Genomic DNA, 24308 nt, shown 5'->3' on the forward strand with positions numbered 1-24308 from the left:
AATGGAATTTCTTTTAATTTTCCTTTTCCATTTGATCAATGTGTTTAATTCTGTTGAGCTTGTTCAGTGATTACCAACCGATTTGTAATCAGTTAAATGCGTTAAGGAGTCGATTTGAGGCATGCTTTTTGTTGAAAAACCGTTTATTCCCTCATTCTCTGTCTCGTTCATTCTGTTTTGCTATTGCTTTCACTTTTCAACATGTCCAGCAATCGTGAATAGACTCGAAAATAATTAATAGCACCCAGATTTTTATTGTATTGCATGTTGTTCCATTCCAATTTGAGTAGTTTGCACTTTGCAGTCGTTTATTTTTTTTTCCACAAAACTCACACCCAAATGAAAACTATGTTGTAATTTTGGTGTTATCTTTTGAATTTGATCTGTAACAGCAGTTAGTATTTAGTTTGATTGGCGATAAAACGATGGAAAAAAATCGAGTTAAGTACTGATGTTTTAAGCAAAACAACGTTTAAATGTCGTTAGTTTTGCTTTAAAACACGCTATCAATTCGCGCTTGTCGAAATAATGAAAGTGAAAAGATATTTGATGGAATGTGGCCTTCATTTGAACCATATTATAACGCCATTTCTCACATGCAACGAAAGCACTAGGTGATGCACCAGCGAAAGTGTGAAAAAAATAGCCATCTGGAGAAAAATATGCATAACTCAATTGGCAAAATCAAATGCATATTACGTCTCGTCAATCGAACAAATTGTATTTGATCGCAATCGTATGAAGTCTAGGAACAAGCAGAAAAAAAAATTACCGATAAAATTAAATTAAGTGTATTTGCATGTTTAATGCTTTCGTGTAATTCCTTTTATTTCAAGCAAACTCTTCGCTTGCTCATTGTGTCGTATGTGTGTATTCAGAAACCGTGCAATTGAGGCCCGTTGGTTCTTTTAATCAAACGGCATTCGTGGCTCGAAATTGCTTATTACAAACAATTTACCAGTCGATCGATTTTGAAATGGCTCGATATCTACGGTGAATGAAAAATAAATCTGTACAAACGTATTGTTTACGCAGCTTTTACATATGTGTCTTTTGTGTACATGCCTACTGGCTACTGTAATTTAGAATAGTGTAAACGCGATTCATCGGTCCGCAATTTGTGTATTCGTATCGAATGCAAAAGAGAGCGGCTAAACATTTATGCCAATTTTTCAGTGATTGGAAAATGCATTTCTTGAAAATTCTCGATATTTTTGAAGGCAAATTCCATACTAAGTGCATGTTGCCTATTTTTATCTTGGTTCGGTTCGTGTATGCAAACCGTTTTGTTTTTTTTTTTATTTCGTCAAACACACTTTTTGCAAAAAGAAATTCGAAGAAAGAATAACAATAACAACAAACGACAACACTTGTAACATATTTTCCATCGTTGGACGCCCGAAGACAACAACAACAACATATTTTCATTAATTATAATCAATGTAGATGCCACCCACATGGTGTGGCTAATGGCAGCGGCATCATCATTGATCCTATTTGGTTTTTCGACATGAACGTCACATCCCGTGAACGGATTTAAGGATTTATTATTAAAAGATATCGACATTTTCGAAATATTTATATTGCATGTGTCGCTTTTTTGCTCCCTTTTTCATTTGTATAAGTGTAGTGCGCTTCTTGTTCGTTTCTGCATAAATTTGTTTGTTTGTTTGTTTGGTGAATAAAGCTGTGGCAAAATTTCAATGATTTACACTACTTAAAGGCATGCAATTAAGGTAAACGTTTTATGGATTGATACAAATTCAGTATTCACGTTGATCGTCTAAGATCGGCTCTTAGAGTGTGCTGCTGCTGCTGTTCTACCATAAAATTAGTTTGTAATTTATCATAGGAAAACGTGTTTCGACTTCGTTATGTCCATTTGGCAAATTTGCGCAGCACCATATCAATTTAATTACACTTTATTATCGATTTCATACACAGCATAGTAACTCGCAACTAACCAATTCTTGATCGTTTTTTTTTTCTCTTCTTTTTATCGTTGCTCTCTATTTTTTTTGAATTTGGCTCGTTGTCGCGTGGATCATGGAACACATGACTCGCTCACGTGTGTGGTTTGCAAAATTTAACCGTTTTCTTGTTCGTGTCACAATGTTATACTTACACCACTGCAAACCTCTCTCGATTATGCATTTTTTCGAACATGTTTTAATCTCAATTAATAGCATTGGAGATATGTTAAGGTATGAATTAAAATTCAGTTAAATGTTTTTGTTTGATCGATTTTTTTTTTTAATTTGGCAATTTAACTTTGTGCTTTCTTATCAAAAACTAAACTAGTAACAAATTCCGAATTCCGAATTGATTTGTTGAATTGAAATTTCGTTGGTGCTAAATGATTTCCGTTATTTCAGACATATACGCACATTCATGTTTGTGTTGTCATCAATGGAACCTCCTGTTGTTCTCCATCCGTAAGTCCCATCCGATTCGTTTGAATCTTGTGTTCTTTGTGTGATTTTTTTTTTGGTTTTTGTCGTTCTTTTTCGTTTTTATCGTTAATTTTGTGATTTTTCAACTAAACACTTGCAATCTTGTGACTAAGTTAGCAAAAGTTGAAAATGTTCTTATTGCAGAGTTTGTAGGTGTGATTATTATATGTATTTTTTTAACAATTTGAGTTAAGTTTCACATTTTGTTCGATGTTGCAATGAATTAATTTGGGGCCTTTTTTTCACTGTTTTGTTCTTCAAAAGAAACATTTTGAATCAGATTTGAATTTGTTTAAAAAAATCGTTGTTTTTGTTGGCACATTTTGAGTTTTTTTTTGTTCGGTTTGATCTTTTGCACAATAAATTTTGTGTCGAAGATGTTTTTTTTCGCACTATTCACGTGTGCTTTATTTCACCATTATTTTATGTTGGTGTGACTAAAATTCTTCACAATTTAAATGACTTTATCTTATTGAAATTGTATGTTATTTGCTTTTCGGCAGGCGTCGAGACGTGTCGATGATCTTTTCGAGGATTTGCGCGATGGACACAATCTGCTATCCCTCCTGGAAGTTCTTTCTGGCGAACATCTTGTAAGTAAACAAATGCGGTTTTTGTGTATCTTTCGTTCCTTCATTGAATATTAAACTCTTTCTTTTTCGGTTTCAGCCACGAGAAAAAGGCAAGATGCGTTTTCACATGCTGCAAAATGCTCAGATGGCGCTTGATTTCCTGCGATACAAGAAAATCAAATTGGTCAACATTCGGGCCGAAGACATCGTTGATGGCAATCCAAAATTAACGCTAGGTCTTATATGGACAATTATTCTACATTTCCAAGTAAGTGATTAATTCATTTCATTATTCGTAATTCGGTAATTTATGCTTACCGATTCATCAACATCGAGATTAACATCGAGCAATGAAATAATCTCATATTATGAATACTGGTCCGAAAAAAAATTCGTTTTGTTTTGGCGATTTAAAGACAAAGTAAACCAAACAAAAGCAATTTATTATAAATGCGTTCGGTTATTATTTTTTTTTTGTATTAGTTAATAAATTATCGGATCCAAGGTGAAATCGTCGACGAACACCATCGCGTATGGTATTTTTCTTTTGTATTCAAATTCATTTTTATGCAAATATTTATTGACGGCATTATTGTCTACGGTGCATTATTCGGATGACACATCATCGAACACAACAATCACTGTGTAAACACATTTGCGTCGCGAAACTGCTACCAAAAAAAATAGACGTGAACATAGAAAAGAGATAGCGCAAAAATGAGAAGCAACTTCTGTATGCAAATTCCATTATTTATGAGGTGATATTTTTGGATCTGAAAAGCCGAAAAATCTTAGCAATCTGTTTTTTTTTGTGGAGCATTGTGTCTCGATATTAATCCCCAAAGAATTAACGATAATCGTCACATACACCAAATTTTTTATACAAACAATACACCTCGTGCACATTGTTTATCATTTTAACCTGATATTACGTCTTGAAATTGAAAGTTTGGCAGCTGAATACTGGAAACAGAACACATTTTTTTAATGGCTTTGTAAAGTTCATTTCAAATGAAGTCACAGAATACATTTAAATTGCACTCGATTTTTCTACGAAATTGACAGTAAAGATTTATTAGAAATGCCAACATCATCAAAGAATGCAAAAATTCTGATTTTATCAAAAGGTCAGTATGCCGATGATAAGAAAACACTGTTCACATGAAAAAAAGATGTCAGATGTCATTCATTATTCATAGCAGATAATTCGAATCATTTGATGTGGGTTTATCTCAAATCTCACATGACCGAATCGATTTGGCCGATAAACACTGTTTTGTAACTAAATCTTGACTGATTGACAGCAAAAATCATCGAATATGACAGATTGTGATTGGTCTTAATCTCGGCTATAAAATAATTTGCTTCGGTTGAGTGGATTTTCCGTTTTCTTCGGCACAAAAAACATACAGACAAGTTCATCATCGGACGATTCCGAACGTTTGCATTTCATATTGATTCGATTAAATGTACAAAAAGTGAAGAAAATTTTCAAATTAGGACACGCATGTACAGAAGAATTACATTCGCAATTTGTAATTTATGAATTATTAATTCAATTAACTACTTTATTTTCAAGCTTAACCACAAATGATGAATGCTCGACTAAAACCACAAAACAAAAACACAAACAAACAGAAGTTAATATTGAATTGAGCATATGAAACAAAGTTGGCCGCTAATGCGATTTGCTAGGCGATTAGTTACAATATTATGGCGCTTGCACTCCACAATTGCAATGTTGTCAATAAATTGATGAAAAAATATGATGCCATTAAAAACAGAACGATTGCTTGTTATTTTGCTTGTTTGTTCAGTTTTTTTTAAAATCAATTATGAAAAATATTGCACCAAAAATAACTGGAATGCAAAATAATCTCCAGATAATAATTAGAAGAAAAAAATGCTTTTGTGGCTTTAACATTGATTTATTTCAAGAACAGCGACTTTTGGGCACCGCAAAATATTTTCTGCAATGACTTCATCCCACGTCAAATCAGAGCACATGCATAAATCACTTACAATTTTCTCTCTCTCCAAAGGTCTGCACATTTGTCATCAAATTAGACCAGTCGATTCATTTGAATTTCAAATATTTTAATCGATCATTTTCCAATGATAAATTTATATTTAAACGCTGATTTTCAAATCAAATCATGCGGTGGTCGATATTCGTAGGAAATAAAAAAAGTCGATTCTTAGGCAACATTTCGTTCTAATTTTGAAAGCGACATGGCCAGTGGCAATAAAATGGTGAATTCCAACTTTTTAAACGATAACATGCAATTAAAATGATTGTGATGCGTTTTATAGCCTATTGAATTTGAATAACAAAACAAGCTGATTGCGAATAATTTGTGTTCAATATCAACATTGATTCTTATGGCAATTCACAAACATTGAAAATAAAAACGAATTGAATAATAATTGCTGAATAATCTCAATTTGTGTGCTTATGTATCGGAAGCGCCCACACGAATTCGTTGTCTTTTTTTATATATATATTCACATTTACTAAAAGGATTTTATGAATGAATTGTGCACGATGAATGAACAGCATCAACGACAGCTGGTGCGCTGATTTGCTGACTTAAATATAGTTTATGTTTGTGTTTTTTTGTCTCTGTCTTCATGTTAGAGAACATGTATCGACAAAACAAATGCAAAAACTGGTTAATCGAAGGTTAACACAATAATAACAATAAAACCGTCAAGTAGAAGCATACAAACACACATTTAATATAAAAAAAGCCACTTTCGTAACATTTGCGGTTAATAGAAAAGCAATAAAATGATTTGATGCCCTGATGAATCCGGCGATGATGAAAATTGTTTGAATTACGCACCATAAAAATTCACATTTATTTTCATTTGGGTGTGTGGACCCTTTCGAGGGTCGTTGCGTGGCATTCTTTCTTCTTCTCACAATAGGTTGTATTTGCATCAGTTTAAAAATTAAAATGATGTGTTAATCAACACACGTCATTGATTGGAATGTGAATTGTACCCACTTAAAAATGACCGAAAGAAATAACAATATAAACACAATTCAAAAATCTGAAAAACAGCAATTACCATCATAAAGAACGGCGATGAATTTGTTGAAGAGGTGTCTAGACGACAAAAGAGTATCTCTGTCATTTAAAGAAACGAAGCAAAATCATAGCGTGATTGACATTACCGAATCGAATCGCAGCCACCAAAATAGGTGATTTTCGGAATTTAACATCAACAGTAGAAGAAACCCCACGCACTACCGATTAGATAAAGAAAAACATACACATCAACTTATTGGGAAGTCTTTTCTGTCTTTTCTTCAATCAAAATACCTTTTCAAAGATCTTTTTCAAAGTCCATTTGATTTTTCACCTTTCCTATAGTCTTACACGCTCGCATTACCTGAGTGGAATTATATTTAAAAAAACTTAAAAGTTGACCATATTTTTGTCTCTCTTGAAAAAGTGTGAATGAAGTTCATTTGTGGAGAGAGTAAATATGTGAAATTGAATCGCCTCTTGAAGACTGTATCGATTGCAGTGCAAATAATGACCAAAGACTAATAAAGCTTCAAAACAAAGAAGAAGTCGAAGAGTGCCTCTCGAGCTCTAAATCTCTTTTTTTTAACGATGCTGTCTTTGTCTGATCTCTTTTTTTTTCAATGGTGACGCTAAAAATATACACAAAATGTGTGGACAATATATTTTATCTCTACTGTTAAACTCCGTATATGATACCGATGATTGTGCTTCTCAATTACGGTCAACATCGGGTGTGGTTTCTTTTCGCTTATTCCAAACGAACGATGGTATTTTGTCATTTTTAGCCTGTTTAATATCAATTTCCCACGCAAAATCTCAAAGTTTCTATTTTAAATTACATTATTTTAGTGGTTCTCTCACACGCAAGAAATCGAAATTCGTTCGAAACGTTGGAACGGTTAAAAAGCACTCTTTTCGTAAACTGAGTTTCGCAACACCGTCGATAGATGTCGTTACGATGCCGTAACGGTTATTGAACGGTTCGTATAGAGCATTCAATCGTTGCTACGAATGAAACTGACGAAATAAACTAATTCCATTAAGTGATTTTGCGGACTAAGTAAATTGCTGGATATTGATCGCTCGAAATGTCCTTGCCGACAAAAGAAAAAAATAATAAAAAATGTAAAAAAGCACATTTTAAATTTAAATCTCAATTCAAATGCAGATAATTTTCATTCACTGTTTAGCAAGCTTAATTTACATTTTAGCAAATATAATTAGTCGAAAAATAATATCGCTATTAAAGAAATTAATGACGTTTGACGTCTTGTTCAACACACATTTGGCGCAAATATTTTCTCAAGAATTTGTTTTTCATCATTTTTGACCTAAACTTTAGATCATTTTCATAAAAAATTCGTAATAAACAAACAGAATAACATAAAATTATCTTCTTAAGCGAATGGCAGTGTTTCAGGGTCACGATAATCGACGTAGCGTTGCCTATAAACACACTTATGTACTACAATTGCCACCATGAATGTTCGATGTTTTTTTTTTATTGTTGATGTCGTTGTCGGCATCATTGTTGTTGTGGTCGTTTTTGACCCACGCAATTCAATTAGCATTATGCAAAATTCGTTCAATGTATGCGCATCTAATTGCGTGTCGAGACCAAAAAAAAATGCTTTCATTGTTATTCAACACTTATTTAATGATCACACTGTATGTGCCGTAGTATTCGACATCTGACGGAAGCCAAGTGTGAAATTTGTTATTTGTTTGTTCAAAATCAAAGCTCCGAGTGCAATATCGAATGACAACGTTGACTAGTTATGGGATTGAATCACCGGTCAAACTGTGTTTTATGCTGTTCCAATCATTAGGATTGTTTTTTATGTGTTGACTTGATTTAGTGTCCAAAAAGAATGGCCAAAATGGTCGAGCATCGTAAAAAATGAAAATATTTAGTCCACCAACACAGTAGTCTTTTCACCTTAAGCTCCAACATTCCGAACAACAAATGGTTACATGCTTTTGACTTCCCCCATTCCACCACACACACTCACGCTCTTTTGCCAATCGTCGAGGTTCGACATCATAACGCAATCTCAAACGACTTGATGACGTTATTGAATCGATCCACCTACGCACCATACACCTTGCGCTAATCGAAACAACAGCAGCACCAGCTCATGTAATTATACATAAGGTTAACCCTTTATAGCTTCACAACGCCAACTACGATATGAATAAAAACAACAACATCAGGAACAAATAGCATAAACAAAAAAAACATGTGGCTATAAATCAATTAAATGAAATTCAATCCAATTATTGTCACTTGATAAATAATACAACAGTTGAATTAATTAAAGTAAAGAAAAAAATTGTATATTTGGAAGTTTTCACTTTCATTTTGAACGACGAGTGTTAATAAAATGAATTCACTCAATGCCATTCAGTTCGGCCACCGAATGAAGATCATTTTTTTTTAAATTATTATTTAAACATTTGCTCAACTAGAATATCACAAACAAAGCCATTTTTCGAAAACACCTATAAATTAAATTAAAACTATTACAATTTTTTTCTTCTTCTGATTATTATTATTTTCTTTTCGCTTCGCATCTTTGCGCTGTGTTTTTTTTCTTGTCTCCTCTTCTCGATAGAATAGAAGAAATAATAATTTCAATTCGCTAATAATGACTAAATTTGCACGTAAATTGAATTGAAATGAATGTTTGTTATAAAAACAAAGTAGAAATAAAAATATTTGTGTAGGTTCAAAAAATCAACATGCCTATTTCTTTTATCGTTTCTTAATGTTAAATTGTCGTTTTATTATTGGGAACTCGTTTCGTTCGACAAAAATGGCAGAGAGCAAAGCTAGCTGTAGCAGAACGCAGAAATGAAGAGACAACTAGATATAAAATGCACAACCATAGGCTTCGTTGAATGTTTATTTACTCGTTTTTTTTTTAATATGAAAATTGAATTGAATTGTTTCGTTCAGATAATAATTACAATATTTATGTTAAGTGTTATGAGAGCGAAAAAAGATCGAATAGAAAAAGAGACGAAACCCCCGGTGCGGTGATTATTGGATGAAAATAGTAAAATGGCATTTTCAGCCACCGCACACCGGACTGTTTTGTTGTCAATAATAAAAAAAAAATTGGAAAAATATCCAAAATCTGAAGAGAAAAAAATAAAGGATGATGTAAACTGAATGCGCATATTACAGAAACGCCGATATATGCGGAGAGGCATTGCGAAGGTGTATCAGCACCTCGGTGTCTGTCACCCACTCGTATCGCTTCTCTATGTCTTTTTCGTATCACCTTTAACGATCGATCAAAATAATAGCATTGAAAATGCCTCGGGCTCATCGGAATTTAAGAAAACGTTTCACTCATTTGCCACATATGGAACGGTGTTTGTGTGCTACTCCAGCTGGCTGGACCGGTACGATGATGTAACTCAATATGTATGGATGATATTTTCGTTCGTGCAGATTTCGATTTTAAATCTGATCTAATTCTTCGAAGTCGACTACCAAAAACGTACCAGAAGGTCATCATTTCCACCTTACTCCGTTAATCATGATTACATGAAAAATAAAAATTCGGATTTGGTCAACGATTTCTTTGAAAAAAACAAACAAACAAACAATTGAAAAGTATTTCTTCCAAATGAACATCCGTTACTTTCATGGCAAATACACGATAAACGACGTTTAATTGATGTTTTCATTTGTGTATTCTAAATGAAACATCCGACAAAATGAACGTATTTGATGTGCAAACATCGAATGTGTGCGTCACAGGTGCATAGCGCACACAAAACTCATTGGAGCATATCGTCGAATCCTAATACAAACGTGCGCATTGAGACAATTTCACAACGTTGCTCAACAAGATCGCACAGCACACGAACAAGAATCAAAAATTTTGAAACAAAAAAAATAATGAAAGAAAACAAAAAAAGGAAAACCAACACCAAAATAAATAAATAGTAAGAATCATAAAAAAATGCATGGATCACTTGTCGGAAGGTTGATATGACAACGCGTGATATGCATATGATAGTATGAGTGTTGTGGAAGTTTACATTCTGGAATTTTTGGTTTTTTGGAGCGTAAATTGACACAATAATTTAAATAAAAAACAGTTTTTTAAAAGAGTTTTACACCTTTTTGTCAATTTTAATGAGTATATCTTATCTTTCATACATATAAAAATTGACAAAAGAAATTGTCGCAATCACTTGTCGTGCTATACACTGTCTCTTCCATAATTTGTTATTGTAATTTATTATCTATTTCTCCATTCTCTTCTTCCCGCTGAGACGGTGTTTTTCGTTTCTATGATGTTTTCTGTTTTTTGCATTTAGTTGTACTTGACTCTGCGACTGAAGATGATAGCTTGTGCTATCGAAACAATTGTATCGCTTTAAGATATACTCATTAAAATTGACAAAAAGGTGTAAAACTCTTTTAAAAAACTGTTTTTTATTTAAATTAAAGTTTACATTCTATTTAGTGACAGAGAGTTATAGATATGTACGGATATTTGTAAATGCATTGTTTATTCAAAGCAAGCCAGAGCGAGAGTGAACAACACAATACACGTTTACCATTCGTAGAATATATCATCCGTCACGGTTGTTTGAATACAAAGCACAACAACAAGAACAATCGTTGTCAAAAAAACTAACAACAACCGGCCCCAAAAAAAGAGATACTGTATGTCGTTTTTCGGTCTCTCTGGGTGACGGAAGACAAAGACGGAACATTGAATTATAATTCCAAATGCATAATCTGTTTACCGGCCGATTTCATTCATCGTCCCCGTCTATATTGTGTCAGTTGCAATATGCATGCACCTTGGCCGCTGCATGATGACGCCTCAGTACGTTATGCATTCATGATCACTCAGTAGTGGCAGCAAGCACTATGTGTCTTTGTTTTTCATTCGATTTTTATATAAAAGATGGATGGTGAATTCCTCTAAATGCCGCAACGGCAACTGAAGCTCAATTATCCATGCATGGGGTTAACTAACAGTTAAATTATTGTAAACTGTAGTTCGTTAGCATCTTAAAAAACGTTCATATTGTTTGATTATTTTCAAGAACTGTCCGTACATCGACAGTATTATCGCCAACACCCACAACCCAACAACAATCAACATTGTATGATATTCCAAATGAACAGACAATTGCCGTCACTTCAACAAATGGTGAATCAATCGCAGATATTCTTGTCGGCATTTTAAGCGATAATTTATTAGATAATGTATGAATGATAATAATAATAGAGAATAGTAAATAGTTTTGTGTTGCGAACGCGTTCGAGACATTTTGTTGAGTGTATTTTCCAAAGTGAGCGCGCGTGGTTCACTCATTACGGCAAATCGTATTAAATTACGAAAATTGCTATTTTTGTAAATTGTTGAAAATTCAATGACATGATATTATCTGAAAACCGCAAATAAAAGGCAATTTTTTTCTGCTATTCTGTACACAGAGACGACCTGAAATATGTTATTAGTCACCGATGTATTCAAACATATTGCGCTCGGTTAGAAACGATAGATCTGAACATGGAACACTGAACAAAATGATACATGCACAAGTGAACTACTAAAACAGTCATACGCGATTTTTTTTTTTGCAATTTAAAATTAATTTTTTTTTCGTTGTCTTCGTTTTTCTTTTGAATCAAAAAAAAAAAAAAAACACACACAACAAGAATGTATTATTTTGATGTATAACAATTGAAGTGAAGCACATTATATTAAGTAGCAAAAAAGTGGGTACTAGAGAAACAGTGAGCAAAAGAGATGGATTTAAAGATAGAATGAGAAAACGACAAAAATACGTAGAAAAGCGAGCAAATAAATGGTAAAAAGGGAAAAAATAAGCAAGAAACACACGGTGGTAAAGAATGAACACAACGGTATAATAGCGGCTGCAAGCACTCAAAATCCGTGTGTATACAGAAGCAATTGAATACATGCACGCAATCGTACACCTCACATTTTGCTGAACCGTTGACGCATACACGCAAACCGCCAACACCACAATAAAATGAAACACCTTTAACCAACAAGAAAACATGAAAATGAAAATGACGTGAAAAATAGCAACAAAAACGTTGTTGTTATTGGGTTTTTTTTAAGCTACACGTATGTAAATGTGTGAATGTCGTATGTGTATGCGTGTATTCGGTGCTTATAATACGTACGCGCACGCTAGAACGGTGGCGACACACATACACATGAATATACACCTAGATCGCGGGCGCGCACTCCAGTCCATGGAGAACCAAAAAGAGACAAAACGAACTAGCCGCAATAGCGGCAACATACGAAACAAAGTAGAAAACAGCAGCAGAAACGGCAACAAACAACAACAACCTTAAAAAAACACATAATACTCACAGCAAAACCAAATTAAATAATCTTGGCATGTTCATTTTCAATAGCTCCGTTCAGTTCGTGTTCATTTTATTATGAAGATTTTAGTGTAAAATGTACTGTCAGTTGAGTTAGTTTACACACGACAAGAGAGACGTGTACACACGAAAAAAAAAACAGCACACAAATAACAAAAACAAAACAATACGTAAACGAGTACATACCGTGTCGCCGAAAAAAACAAACGATATAGACAATTTATTTTTTACTCAGTATTTTTTTTTTTTTATTTGTTGTATCGAAAAATTGTGTTTTATTAAAAAAAGAACATTTGCTAAACGACGATTTAATCCGTTGCCGTCTAATTTGTTGTTTAAAAAGTGCTACTAATCAAATTTAATAAATCTTAAACGTAAATTTTCTGAATTATGTTTTATAAAAAAAATATGAAGCGATTGTTATGATTTCATCCCCGGAACAATTCCAATGAATGTTGTTGACAACCCTTACATTCCGACGAATTTCAACGGTTAAATTGACCGTTATAGTTCCTCTGTAGTTTGAAAGATTGTAAATTTGATCGAGTTTGGGTTTGTTTACATGATCGAGCATTTTTTTTATGCTATCACATTACGGATTATATCATTCCAATGAAAAAGCCAAAAAAAGTGATTTGTTTTCGAAAAAAAAACATTGCAATCAATCGATATCAAAATTAAAGTGCAAAAGAGATCGGGAAGTGTAGTATTTGAGTTGCATGTTTTCACTTTCACCATTTCGAAATAAAATTACAGAAATCAACGGAAGAAGTAAATGGAATTGAAGGTGTAAACGACCGAGAGAATCGATTTGAAAATCAGAGCGAACATAATCAATGTCAATTTCGAAATTGGGCCAAATTTTGATTTTTCTCTTTTTGCAATCAAATCGGATTTGCTTGTTGGAGATTTGTGTTGTTTGAGATTATTTTCATAAATGTGAATTTTAAAAATGGCCATTTGTCGGAACTCTTTTGTCTGCCCACTTGAAAAGCCAATACACAAAACATTGCAATTAGTTGCGCTGATAGTATCAGATAATAATCAGTGTGTGATCTTTGTTGATTAACGTAGATATTTGTTCACGTCCAGCGTTTGGAATGTAAAACAAATGCGGAGCAGGAATTAAATGCTTCAGATGAATGAGATCACCATTTTTTTTTGCTCAGCATATTTTTTGTTGCAAAAAAGTTTGTTCAAAATTTTTCTCTTCCAAGAAATTATTTCGTTTGGTAGAAAAAATGGCAATGAGCGCATTTTTTCCCAAAAAGCAAGCGGATTTTTTTTTTCTGCAGAATGTGAACATACATTTGAACGAGCAGCAGTGAAAATCACATGAAGAAAAATGACAGAAAATAATCAAACAAAATTAAATAAATGGCTTAGATGATTCCAGCGAACGGTAATTCACGTACTGTCTGTGCGAGAGAAAAAAAAAGAGTATATGGAATACCGTTTGGTCGAAAGTCAAATATTTGTTGTCTAAATGTTGGGAAATCGGCTTGAAAACATCATACAACGCTAAATATACACAGCAGCGTTATTAGTAGGATTGCTCATTTTTTCGTTGGTTGAAAAAAAAAGCAGCGACATAAAGATCAACAGCGCGCGCATTGTTCTTTGTACAAGATTATTTTTCTGATTTATAGACGGTGCTTAGTACGGTGCTGATTTTTCATCTTTCTAATTCGGACCATTTATTACTCTCGAAAAAATAAAATTCCGTCCGAAAACAAATTCAGCGTGAAATGTTACACATTCGTTCGTTCAAAATTTAAGAACTCTATTTCTTCTTCCGATTCACGCTTTGCAATGTTCGCATCAAACCGAACTATAGAGATTGTTTGCATCGAATTCGGTGTTATTTCAATTATAAGACGAAACGAAAAGAGAAGAAGAAAATGATTCGATGCTCACAGTTTTGTGATAGAAAAGAGTCGAATTTTTTTTGGTTATTATTAATTTGATGTCAATTGCGAGTTATACAGAAATTTGAATATATGGGAAACTTCATCAAACACACCTGCTTTATTCGTTTCGAATGGCCAACAGAAGTTACCGATTTGGGGGTCAAACACATCATGCGCTCGGTACTTTTTTTTTATCGTTTCATTTTGTTCGTCTCGGTTCACTGATTCTATTGTATGGCCACCGATCAGCAGACAACAAATGAGCCAATAATAACTGTAATAACAGCAATAGGAAACAATTTGAACGCAAAAGATTTGGTTTATATAAAACGCTGCTCCCAACGCAATTCTGACCAATGATGAAACAAAATAAAAAGAGCGACAATTTTAAATGATATTGAAGAGATGAATTTGAACGAAAAATGCACGAATTTCATACAATTGACAGTGTCACTGGATGTCAACTGGCATGTCAACTTAAGAATTCAATATTATGTGATTCATCAATTTCAACTAGTTACTTTTTCTAATGAAAACTATGCGATTATAAAAAATGGCCATATTCATTGATGTTGGGTGGCTAGTTAATGAAGATGACAAACGAGAGTGACCGCGGTGCAATTGGGTTTATTTAATAATGAAATTGGCGCTATGAGTGTTGTTCGTTAGCCGTCAATAGTCTGGCGCGACGATATAATCATTCACATCAAATTATTAACGAGGCAAAATGAATGGGTCGCATTCATTTCATGTGACTAGACACTTTTTATTTCATCGGGGTCTCACATTTTTTTTTTCTCTCTCGTCTTGTCAAAAACTGATTTGAAGTGAATTCATTAAGAGCATATTCGTGACACTCGCCAAATATCTGCCATTCCCACACACACACTGACCGTATGATTTTGTTTGCGGACATTTCAAGTGATTCATTGGCTTCCCCCGATGACATCAAACACACATGAAACAAAACTATAAATTAAAGCAAACGAATATCGGGCCCCGAACCATTTCCTTACAATCGTTCGACTTTGTTTTACACTTCAATTTGCGATGCGAACGGAATGTGCAGAGTCGTTCTTTAGTCATTGTTACCGCTCTTTGCCACTTCAACAAAAGGTTACCTGACTTTCATTTAAACGATGCTCTCACTCGATGTTTCGCTGTTTTATAAACAACATTTATTTTAATTCCATCATCACTCCCGCAAATTCCATGTCTTATTTTTCTGCTTCTCATTCTTGGCATAATCACTTTTCGATCCGCAGAATAATAACAACATTAGAACGCAAAAATGAAGAGAGAAAGAATTAACACAATGAAGAACATTGTTCTCACTTTTATTGTCGCTCCACTTCCCAGCCCATTGGGTTTCCCTGTGTGTTTTGACTGTTTCCAAAACAATTTAAACACGCCACCAATATTTACATTGTGGCATGCTACAAAAAAAACACACACACAAAATGTTTGGAAAAACGGATTTTCATGCTGATTTTTTTTCGCGCTCCCTTTTCTTTTCATTTTCGCTATATTTAGAAAAAAACCACATTTATGCACTCATGACACGCAACACGAGAACTTATTTCTAGTATCATGAATAAAATGAGTCGCAGTGGTTTGTTTTAAATTACCCAAGATTTGGTGGGCTTGCATTGTGATTCAATCGATTTATTTTACAGTTTTGGACATCGTTCGATTGAACTTCTAGTCGCAATGAATCTATGAAATTTGTGATAACAAAAATGGATATTTGAAGATATTAAATCAGGTGTACGCACTAAATTGAGCTCAAAACCGAAGACGAAACAAATTTATTACAGCTACTTCTTAAAATCAATCGAAATGTTTGAAGAAGAAGTAAAAAAAATGTTGCACATCAATTGGAACGCTTCACAAAAATCATGTAAAAGGAAAAGACGTGTTTAATTTCAGTTCATTGAATCAATGGCGTTGTGAAAAAAAAAAACGGCAAGTCATACGGCTTCTTCATGACAGTTCAAATGTGTGTTGGAAATTGAAAGAAACAAAAACTTCACAACCTGACGATGACATCAAACTCGATGGAAACAAATGATGTTTTTTTTTGGATAAGTGTGCCACAAATCAAAGTTAGACAAATATCGCAAACATTCCTTTGCAATAAAGACAGAACAAGAGAAAAAGAAGCATAAGTTTTTTTGCGTGCGGAACTGAACACACATTGCTATGGTCGTGAGCACTTGAGTTTAAGACAAAAGGATTAACTTTATTTATTTGTTTTAAATGGTAATCACCACAATTTCAAAAAGGTTTCTGCTTTTGTCACCCATTTTGAAATAAAGAATTTATGCTGTTATGATCCATTTCGTGGCCATTCCCAATAGGGGAATGTAATTACAATCAAACGTCAAGTCAATACAAATTGAAGGCGGAGAATTAAAGTTTTTTTACTCTTCGTCACTCTCTAGCTCCGTGTACGATCAAATCTCTGCACGCTTCATAAATGTCAACGTCTGAATAAATAAACGAAAATGGACAAGTATACACAGCGATCGTGTCAGGCCAAACAAATCAAATCAAAATCACTGTCATCATTTCTGACATTTATTGTGTGGCATCTATAGAATAGAACACAACCACCGACAGTGATGAAAACACTTGTCCATGTGAACACACATAAATTCCATTGAACAACGAAAGCATTTTATTGTAAACGCCACATTTCCGTTGGTACATCATGAAATACAGGCGAAAATGTTGATTTTTCAATTACAATCTTGATCTATTGTTAAATTTCGCACAAAAAAAAAGAAGTGAGAAGAAAAGGGCAAAATTAAAGTGCTTGAGAATGTGTGTATTTTGTGATAATTGTGAGATCAAATCTGCAATTGGCTCTGTTGCCAGATTCGTTTTAAATAATTCGTTCGTCGATATGGTTGTTTTGAGCAAAGTGTGTGGCGATTTTTCCGCTCTCTTTTACACGATAATATGCTCGAATATACGCAGTCTCACGCTTCAGTTGGGTATTTCACCGAACCAAAGTGCTGTATATAGACTGCATTATGCAATAAATAATTTGTTAGTAATTGAATATTTCATAAATGGACAAATCAACAGGCAAACAGAATGAAATACACACACACACATAGCACGAAAAAGTGAAACCGTCTGATCAAAGCAAAGTTCGCACATACATATGTACACATATGCACACACACACCCACCCTTTCTTTCTCATGTGTATATATACGTTCAACGGTGAACGAGTAAACGAACGAGAGGGCCATGTTTTGCGTGGTCGGTGCTATTGATTGCCAACCAACTATGAATTCTTTTCAATGCCTAAATCTGAACTGAAGACTCAAAACATACACGTACGGTACACGAAGCACGGTTACTGGCAATCATTGAAAAGCACCGATCGCAAGCAGTACGAATTAAGCAAACATAGCAGCCATTTGACTGCGGGTGTTGTCATTTGTCATTCGCCTATATTTTTGTTGTGCATCGATAAAATTCATTGTTTCATTAAAAAAAAAGAGATTTCAAGTTTATTTTTGGATAAAAAAAAAACAGCCATTGGATGAAAAAAAGAACGGCTTTTGCATGTGAATTGTTTTGGCGGATGTGTAATCCAAGCGTTTGTTTATTTAAATAACGATTGTAAAGAAACAAACGATAAAAACGTAATGAAAAACTGTTTGAATTGAATCATTAAACACTTATCATATGAAAACAAATCTGATAACATCTACACCGGACAAACATTTATTATTCAGTGATTTCTTTTGCTCTTATCGGTGCCGCCGCCTCAAAAATTACTTTATTTTTCTCGCGTTGCATTATTGCATCTTTAAGTCGTTTAGATTAGTTGGTTTGGTGTAATCACCATTTCAAGTGAAGTCATCGCCTAATATATCACGACACATATAAATTGAAAGATTCATGTCATCACAGCCCATCATAATTATTCATATATGTTTGTTGTTGCAATGTTACGATTTCAGGCAATAATCAAAATTTGTCATTTCATTTGACATTTCCTATGGATCATTGGGATTATTGCTCGTATCGATACAGCAACAAAAACACATATTGAATCATTTATTTTTGATTCGATCATTTGTCAAACGATATCAGGCATTCGTCAAGCATCTAAATCCCATTTTCATTGTCATTTTTATGCGATTGTGTAAACTCAAGGATTTACTACACATCACAGTTCTATTGAAAATGTTCGGGATGATAAAATAGCAAGAGAGAGTTTTAAAAAAATCGCATTCATTTCATTTTTAAATGATTTTTAAAATCAAAATGAATGTTCATGATATATTGTGATTTTTTACAGCGAAATTTTCAATTAACCTTTCGCTCTAACACCGTAATCTCCGAACTAACGCGAAAAAACCGACATAAAAAAGAAAAAAAAAACATTTATATTTATTTAAAACGAATAGAAAGTAAGTGAAGCGCAAAAAACAAATTCAGAATTGATTCTTGTAAAGAAAGAACAAGTACTCTGTCCGTGTATGTGCCAAATAAAACGCGATTGTAAATCCAAACAAAGTTATTTTTAACAATGTATAAGATCGACGATGAATTTCGTCCGCGTGGTCGTGTCTTTATGAAAGCGACTCGTGAAAGTCAACAACAATCATCGACAAGCAGTGGCGGCGATCCCAGTTCAAATGTTGTATCTGTGCCAATACGTAAATCAAGCCTAAAGAAAGGACCACCGATCACAACAAATTTGGATGATCGTCGCATCCAATTTCAGCACGAGGTCAAACATGAAAAGACAATCGAAGCGTTGATAACCGAATATCCGCCTGGCGACGATTATCGACCACCCGGAAGCCGAAGCTATTCAAGCGATCGTCAAAGTCGACGATATGAAACGCATTCGAGTAGCGCCAGTCCACAACGTATCACAGTCGGTCCATCGTCATCGTTGAACGATGTAAGCCGCGAAGTTATTCATTATTCAAACAATGATAATAACAATGGTTACGATGTAACGGACAATGTGCAATCAATGCAGGCCATAACACGGAACAAACGAACGTCGACCGAAGTACTTGGAAGTAGCTTTGAATCGAAAAAGCTTTCACAACGTGCAACCGACGGACATCGACGCATTACAACGCACATTGTTCGAAAAGTGACAACATTGAGCCGAGCCGAAGAAAATGCACAATCGCAGAATCTTATGCATTCGGCACAAAATAAAACAACCGAAATTGGATACATGACAACACAGGCTATCGAACCAAAGAAGCAAAAGGTTTGACTTTCTGATAAACGAAAAAAATAATTAATTAAATCGACATTTATTAAGCACAATTATTAAAAACGATTTTTTTTTTAAATTATGCATTCCAAAAATTGGAACATTTGGGCACTAAGCCCACATTGTAATGCACATTTTCAACCAAATATAGAGAGAAAGCTCCTAATTTATAACCTGACGCAATTTTTTTCATGCAATTCGACGTTAACACCATTAAAAAAATGTATTTTCATGACTATTCGTGAAATGTCACCATATTCGCAGCAATTAATTATTTCTATAATAACGAAATAAAAGAAAAATGCGCGTCGCTTGGTGGGCGAAAATCAGCACTCAATTTATTGATCATCTAAATAAAGTATGCAAAATAAGATGAGACAACGATGGTGTTCGAACACTACATTTGGCACACAAAATAAAAACGAAATCTAAGCCTGACCATAATGAACATTCGTGGCAAATCATTAGCACGTATTTTCAATGTTTTGGCCAAATTTAAGCACATTGCCTTTTTTTCACATTTGTTATTATTATTATTTTTGTTTTTTTGCCTGTTATTGTTATTTTTATTCGCTACAAAATGATCCAATGAATGTTTTTCAATTTGAAATTTAAATCTCGCAAAAATCTCTATTGAATTTCGTTTTATTGCTGCAAGAAAAAAAAATGGAGTGTTGACTTTCACACACGTCTCGAATGAAATCGGTTTTATTATTGCAATAAAAAGCACGAAATTTGTTTCGAATAAAACTTGGTCTTTAATCGATCAATTGACATTGTCATTTCTTGTAGTGTCATTGTTAGAATGAAACGAGTGAGCGTATGTGCGTGTACAGCAGTGAAACATGAAACATATGTTTGAAGCGCTCTTCTCTCACACAAAAATCTTTGTTATGAATGGGATAAGAAAAAAAAAAAGAAATCGTAGTAGAAAATCGCGATCGGAATTTGTTGTGTGGGCAAAGCGCAAAAATCAATACTTGGTCACTAGAGCACACACACATCATCATCACTCCGCTTGATTTCAATTTCAGTGCCATCGAAAAACATGTCTGCATATTATGCGATAATAAAAAAAATAAACTTACACGCCGACTGGCTCGAGATAGGGTGATTATTTTTATAATATCCATAGTGGTAATATCGACGGGAATATATTTATGATCAGAAATGGAAAAATAAATATATGCATATAAAAAGATTGTCTTGGCTTAGAATTGAATCGAGGTGATGACATTGAAATTCAACCCACTGACTTTCATATTCGATTGAAATGGAATTGTCGCGTAGTTGTGCACACACAATCACCTATTTTTTTTTATATATAAACAATTAATTACGTCGTGTCCAGCACGGAACTCGATCGAAACAATCATAAGCATTCATGATAAATTGCTTGCTCTCATTCTTGGCTTGGATTTTTTTTTTAAATTCAATTTACTTTTTGATTTAAATCGAAGAAAGTTCGGCCAGCAATGTTTTATTGAAAAAAAAAAAACTCAAATGAGATCATTTATTCAAAAAGCATTCCGCAAAATGGCAAGAGTTATTTTGAGGTTCTTTTGCAATTCGATCGATGGGAAATTCAAAGGAAAACAAACCTTCAACCGAATTGATTGCAACCATGGACCAGTGTCATTGTGCATTGGACGTGATTATTGAGCAAATTTTCAGGTCGATTGCTATTTTTTTTCATCTCAAGTATTGCTTTCATTTCGGGCAACCAATTTACACTAAAGATAAACGCCATTTTTCGTTTTCTCGTCTTTCTTTGTATTGGATCTGTGTGTTTCTTTTTTGGGTCGGCTTGAAGGCGCTACCGCCATCCGTAATTGCCCATCAAAATGTAATGGGAATTGTCCAAAAATGGGCATCTCTTTGAATGACAACAGCTGCCCTTTTGTCTTATTTCATTTAAAGCGAATAATCATTACGAAACATCACACGACGAAAAGGTACACCATACCAATTGTCGCCTATCTAAATCTCATATAATGATTGACACAAATATTTATTATAAAACATAGACATAGTTTCAGCCACCCAGACACGATCAATTCGATGATTGAACTATTTTAAATGAAGCAAAACAAAACAAAACAGCGGTATTCCTGGACCAAAACGTACATCATTCCGATTATTTTTCCGATAAACATCTCATTTGGACATGCGACACACAATTTTTCAATTCTAAAAATGTTGAAATACACAAACGTTGAATCATATGTCTGTTTTCGGTTCTGACTTCTGACTCTTTGGTGTCTTTTGTCTCTGTCGCACATTACATTGCTCGTTTTCCATTCAATGAATCGTGCCTGATGCACGCCAGTCGTCTCTGTTGCGCTCTGTTTTCAATTTTTAAATATGGTTTTCATTACAACAAAATGTGGGTAAATTATGTGTATATTTAATTCATGTCATTGATCCAACCATTTTTAGGTAAAGAAAAAAATCATATTAAATGCTACAACATTCGGAATTGCTTAGATTTGTAATCGTGCCCGTCTGTAACAAGAACACAAACACACACAAACACGCACTGTGTTGTATTGAGTTGTTGTGACGACAAACATTTGCAATTCGCGCCATCGATTGCAACTTGAATTTTTCAGCAAAGAATTTCTGTCTCGTCGTACCACACACTTTTAACTCTTCTGGTCTACTTCAATGTGCGAAAAACATCAATTCATCCTTCAAATTTATTGCTCTGATAATGATTTATTTGCCAGTTACATGGATCGTGAATGACATTGTCGACCTTTTCCTTAATTTCATTCAACACCATTCTTGGATTTTTGGAGATTCGACTCACGCCCTCTTACTCATTTTGATTTTCATTGAAAAATACAATAAAAAATAATAATATTGTTTTCTTCACTTGATTTATGTCATTTTCAACAATGTATTTTCGAGATTAATTCCATTTTCTTTGCATCACATTTAAATATTCATTGAGTAAAAACCGCAAATAATGTTGCTGGCCCAATTCAATGCACGCGTCTTTTCAACGCCGATTTTCCCGTTGGCAAATGCCGAATCAAAAACAATTCGTGCGTTAATAATTATTGTTTTTTATCCGTTGTTGGATTCGTTTCAGCAAAATGAAAAAAAAAAAAAATCATGCAAAATTTGTATTTTTTTTATACACAAATCCATTTATGGATTGAAATGATTAAACCGCAAGCAGTCATAATTTAAGAGAAGTGCACCCTTGATACGTGATTTGGATGCAACGAACACACACACATTCGTACACATGGCATTCAATATGCATGATATCAGTCCAAATATAAATTAAAAAGTCATTGTCAGTTTGAAAATGACGCGCTATTCATATGAAATTTACATTAAATAAAAGTCTATTTTATGTGCTATGTTTGGAAGTCGTTACGGGCGCTAACTTGTCATCGCAAGCGATTACACGAATATTTGCGGTGAATATCGCTTATTTTTTGTAAATAAAAATGAATTTCGAGTGTATAATGCGTTCGAAAAATGATCTCACATCCCACGTCAACCATGTCTCCACACAATTCATTATGACATGTTTCGGATATTTCATTGTTCTCTTAGACCGAAAGCGTCTGCCATTCATCACCAATAATGACTGGTGTGTTCAAGTGTATTTACCCGCAAGAGGTGATTTAATGAGTGTCATTCGGCGTTACAGTTCGGTAGAAGAAAAAAAAACGTCGACACGAAAAGAAATGTTCACACCAATAAAAAAGCAACAACAACAATCGTCTTCACTTCAGTCCGAATATGAAAAGAAACCGAAGAAATACACTCATACACAAACAGATGACGGATGGCGTCATCGTCCAACAAATGAATTATTATTATTGAATTACGAACATAAATAAAAGCACTTATATTTATTGATTTATGTTCATTTCCATGCGGTTGCATATGAGAGTGGACAGGCATTTTTAGTAAAGTATAATGCATTTGATCACGAAACCATTAATTAATCGATTTATTCGTGTGATCAAATTATTGGTGTTTTTGTTCATAATAGAACAATTTCAGACAATTATCAAATTATGCATTGTACCGACGTTTTTGCTTTCGAAAATATGTGTTCCTCGTCGTGAATGACATACGAAAAACGAAAAAAAAATCCATTGATTTTCTCGACTTTGGCAGCAACAACAACATCAACGAATATTATTTGACCCAATGAAAAATGAAGTGCAGACTCAATAAACAAGCGCAACTGGTTATTACCATTTCGGTAGAAATAACAACAATTTTTACAAGCAGACTTTTACGTTACACAAAATGTATTGCACTGCCACCAAATGCAATGAATATTCGACTTTACACTGTGAAAAATGATTCACTTGTTTGCGATGAGCAAAATGAGAAGAAAAAACACAGAATGAAAAATATATGTAGCGGAATGATGCATTAACATTCACAACACAATGGTCTATAGCAAACAGGTAGCGCCATTGGACTTTTGTCTTATTCGCTCGTGTACATGCATAATAACATATTATTTATTTTTATTTTTTTCCGAAAGAAGCGCAAAAATAAATCCATTTTATGTTGAACATTTTTGTGAATAGGCTAAAATAAAGGATGATCACATAGACCGTCAACATAGCCTTAACCCCAATTTCAATTGAATTTATTCAATAAATTTCGTTGTTTCCCTCCAAAA

At 33.9% G+C, this 24308-nt stretch overlaps 1 protein-coding gene across 28 annotated transcripts in view; it reads left to right on the forward strand.

Moving 5' to 3' along the window:
- LOC116344958 (dystonin) overlaps positions 1-24308 on the forward strand; it is a 121745-nt gene that overhangs the window by 48176 nt on the left and 49261 nt on the right. For 15 of the 28 annotated variants that reach the window (XM_031773886.1, XM_031773896.1, XM_031773972.1 and 12 more), the window contains 2 exons: positions 2957-3046; positions 3123-3293. In XM_031773886.1, coding sequence (XP_031629746.1) covers positions 2957-3046; positions 3123-3293 — 261 coding nt within the window. Of the gene's footprint in view, positions 1-2186; positions 2205-2375; positions 2436-2956; positions 3047-3122; positions 3294-12737; positions 12841-18700; positions 19637-24308 lie in introns of those variants that run through there. The other 13 variants (XM_031773820.1, XM_031773830.1, XM_031773907.1 and 10 more) reach the window with 6 other exon arrangements.

The sequence above is a fragment of the Contarinia nasturtii genome, unplaced genomic scaffold (genome assembly GCF_009176525.2).
Source record: "Contarinia nasturtii isolate CC-2019 unplaced genomic scaffold, AAFC_CNas_1.1 Cnas_scaffold_129, whole genome shotgun sequence".
Lineage (NCBI taxonomy): Eukaryota > Metazoa > Arthropoda > Insecta > Diptera > Cecidomyiidae > Contarinia > Contarinia nasturtii.